Genomic DNA, 1385 nt, shown 5'->3' with positions numbered 1-1385 from the left:
CCCCCCCCCCACTGTGTTCTGTCCTCTCCCTTCATCTTGAGCATGCCTGTGAGGGAGCAGTAATCAGAATTTTCTTTGAAGTTAAAACAACATACCCGATAGGGAGCTCAGCTGCCAGCCCAGCCTTATTATAGCACAACTGAGCTATCTTCATTTAGCTGGCCCACCTGCATCTACACTAATGGAGGTGTACTCAGGCAAGTCCGACCAGACTGGACTGACAGGACTATCAGTCATACTCTTTTGAGGTTCCTTTTAAAGTGTTTTTGAGCTGGCTCATCAGCTGGATTCACATGTTATTCACTAATTAAGAACATTTAGATGTTTGCATACTTGGATGCTGAATTGTTGTCAGCGGGTTTTCTGCACTGTGAAAGCTCATGCTGGCTGTAACAGCACTAGAATTCATCAAACCCTCAGACATGAGAGTATGATTTGAAGAAAAAATGTTTTTTCTGTTGCTGAAAGCCAATCAAAAACAATTATTAACAAAATGTTATACTTTGGCTCTTTGGTTAAACTTAGACAAGACAAGAAGTTTGACATCCATCTATATAAACCTACAATCAGCAGGTGGTTGATGGAAAAGAGAAAAAGCCACTAACTTAAAGCATGCTGCTTTTAAAGTTAATGTTTGTTAATGTGAATGCAATTCATATCTAACGTAAATCTTTAGATGAGTAATGCAGACCCACCCAGGATGGCCACCACAACGTCATCCTTTAGGATTTCAATGGAGCCACGGGAAACAAAGTAGAGTGCTGTAAGTACATCTCCACTGTGGACTAGCGTGTCTCCAGGGGGCGCATGGGTCGTCTTAAACCTCATGGCCAAGGCCCGAAGGCAGCCCTTGGTGGCTCCGCGAAATGCTTTACAGCCCTGGAGGAGATTCTTGTTGAGGTGGAGGCAGATATCCGCCTGTAGGCACTCTGGAAAACCCTTCAGGACCTGAGTCAAAGCACACATGTGTATGGTCAGACGTATTGAGGTAGTATATTATGTAAGCTGTGATGGTTCTTTTTTCTTATATTTTATGACTTTGGGTTTGGGGTGAAGCAGTAGGTCGAATTGACTTGACTTCCAGAGAAATTTAATACAGTTGCCACTTGTGCTCTTTCCTTCTTCTCAAAACCCTGCAGTAGAAATAGTCTGCAATGTCTTTTTACTGTTTTAGTGAGCCTCTGAGGAGCTTAAAATAAGAGGTAAACAGAACATTTAGAGACTGTAAAGCTGTAGATAAATGAAATCACAAAGTCAAAACACAGATTTGACATTTGAGTCTTCTGTCTGTTTCTTTATGTACTCACATAATGAGAATCCTCTAAGAATCCTAACCTCAGTAACGCTCATTAATTTTTTTCCAATACTCTGACCCTTTGTTTGTT

At 41.4% G+C, this 1385-nt stretch overlaps 1 protein-coding gene across 4 annotated transcripts in view; it reads right to left on the bottom strand.

Moving 5' to 3' along the window:
- LOC102202326 (potassium voltage-gated channel subfamily H member 7-like) overlaps positions 1–1385 on the bottom strand; it is a 69620-nt gene that overhangs the window by 13874 nt on the left and 54361 nt on the right. For 2 of the 4 annotated variants that reach the window (XR_001290513.1, XM_013913638.1), the window contains exon 12: positions 696–950. Coding sequence is in view for 3 of the 4 variants with exons in the window: in XM_013913638.1 (XP_013769092.1) it covers positions 696–950 (255 nt within the window). In the remaining variant the exon portion in view is untranslated. The remainder of the gene's footprint in view (positions 1–695; positions 951–1385) is intronic. The other 2 variants (XM_005744254.1, XM_005744255.1) reach the window with 2 other exon arrangements.

The sequence above is a fragment of the Pundamilia nyererei genome, unplaced genomic scaffold (genome assembly GCF_000239375.1).
Source record: "Pundamilia nyererei isolate P.nyererei 1_Seehausen unplaced genomic scaffold, PunNye1.0 scaffold00141, whole genome shotgun sequence".
NCBI lineage: Eukaryota > Metazoa > Chordata > Actinopteri > Cichliformes > Cichlidae > Pundamilia > Pundamilia nyererei.
Note: the sequence above shows the minus strand (reverse complement) of the source record. Positions and strands in the feature narration are given on the sequence as shown.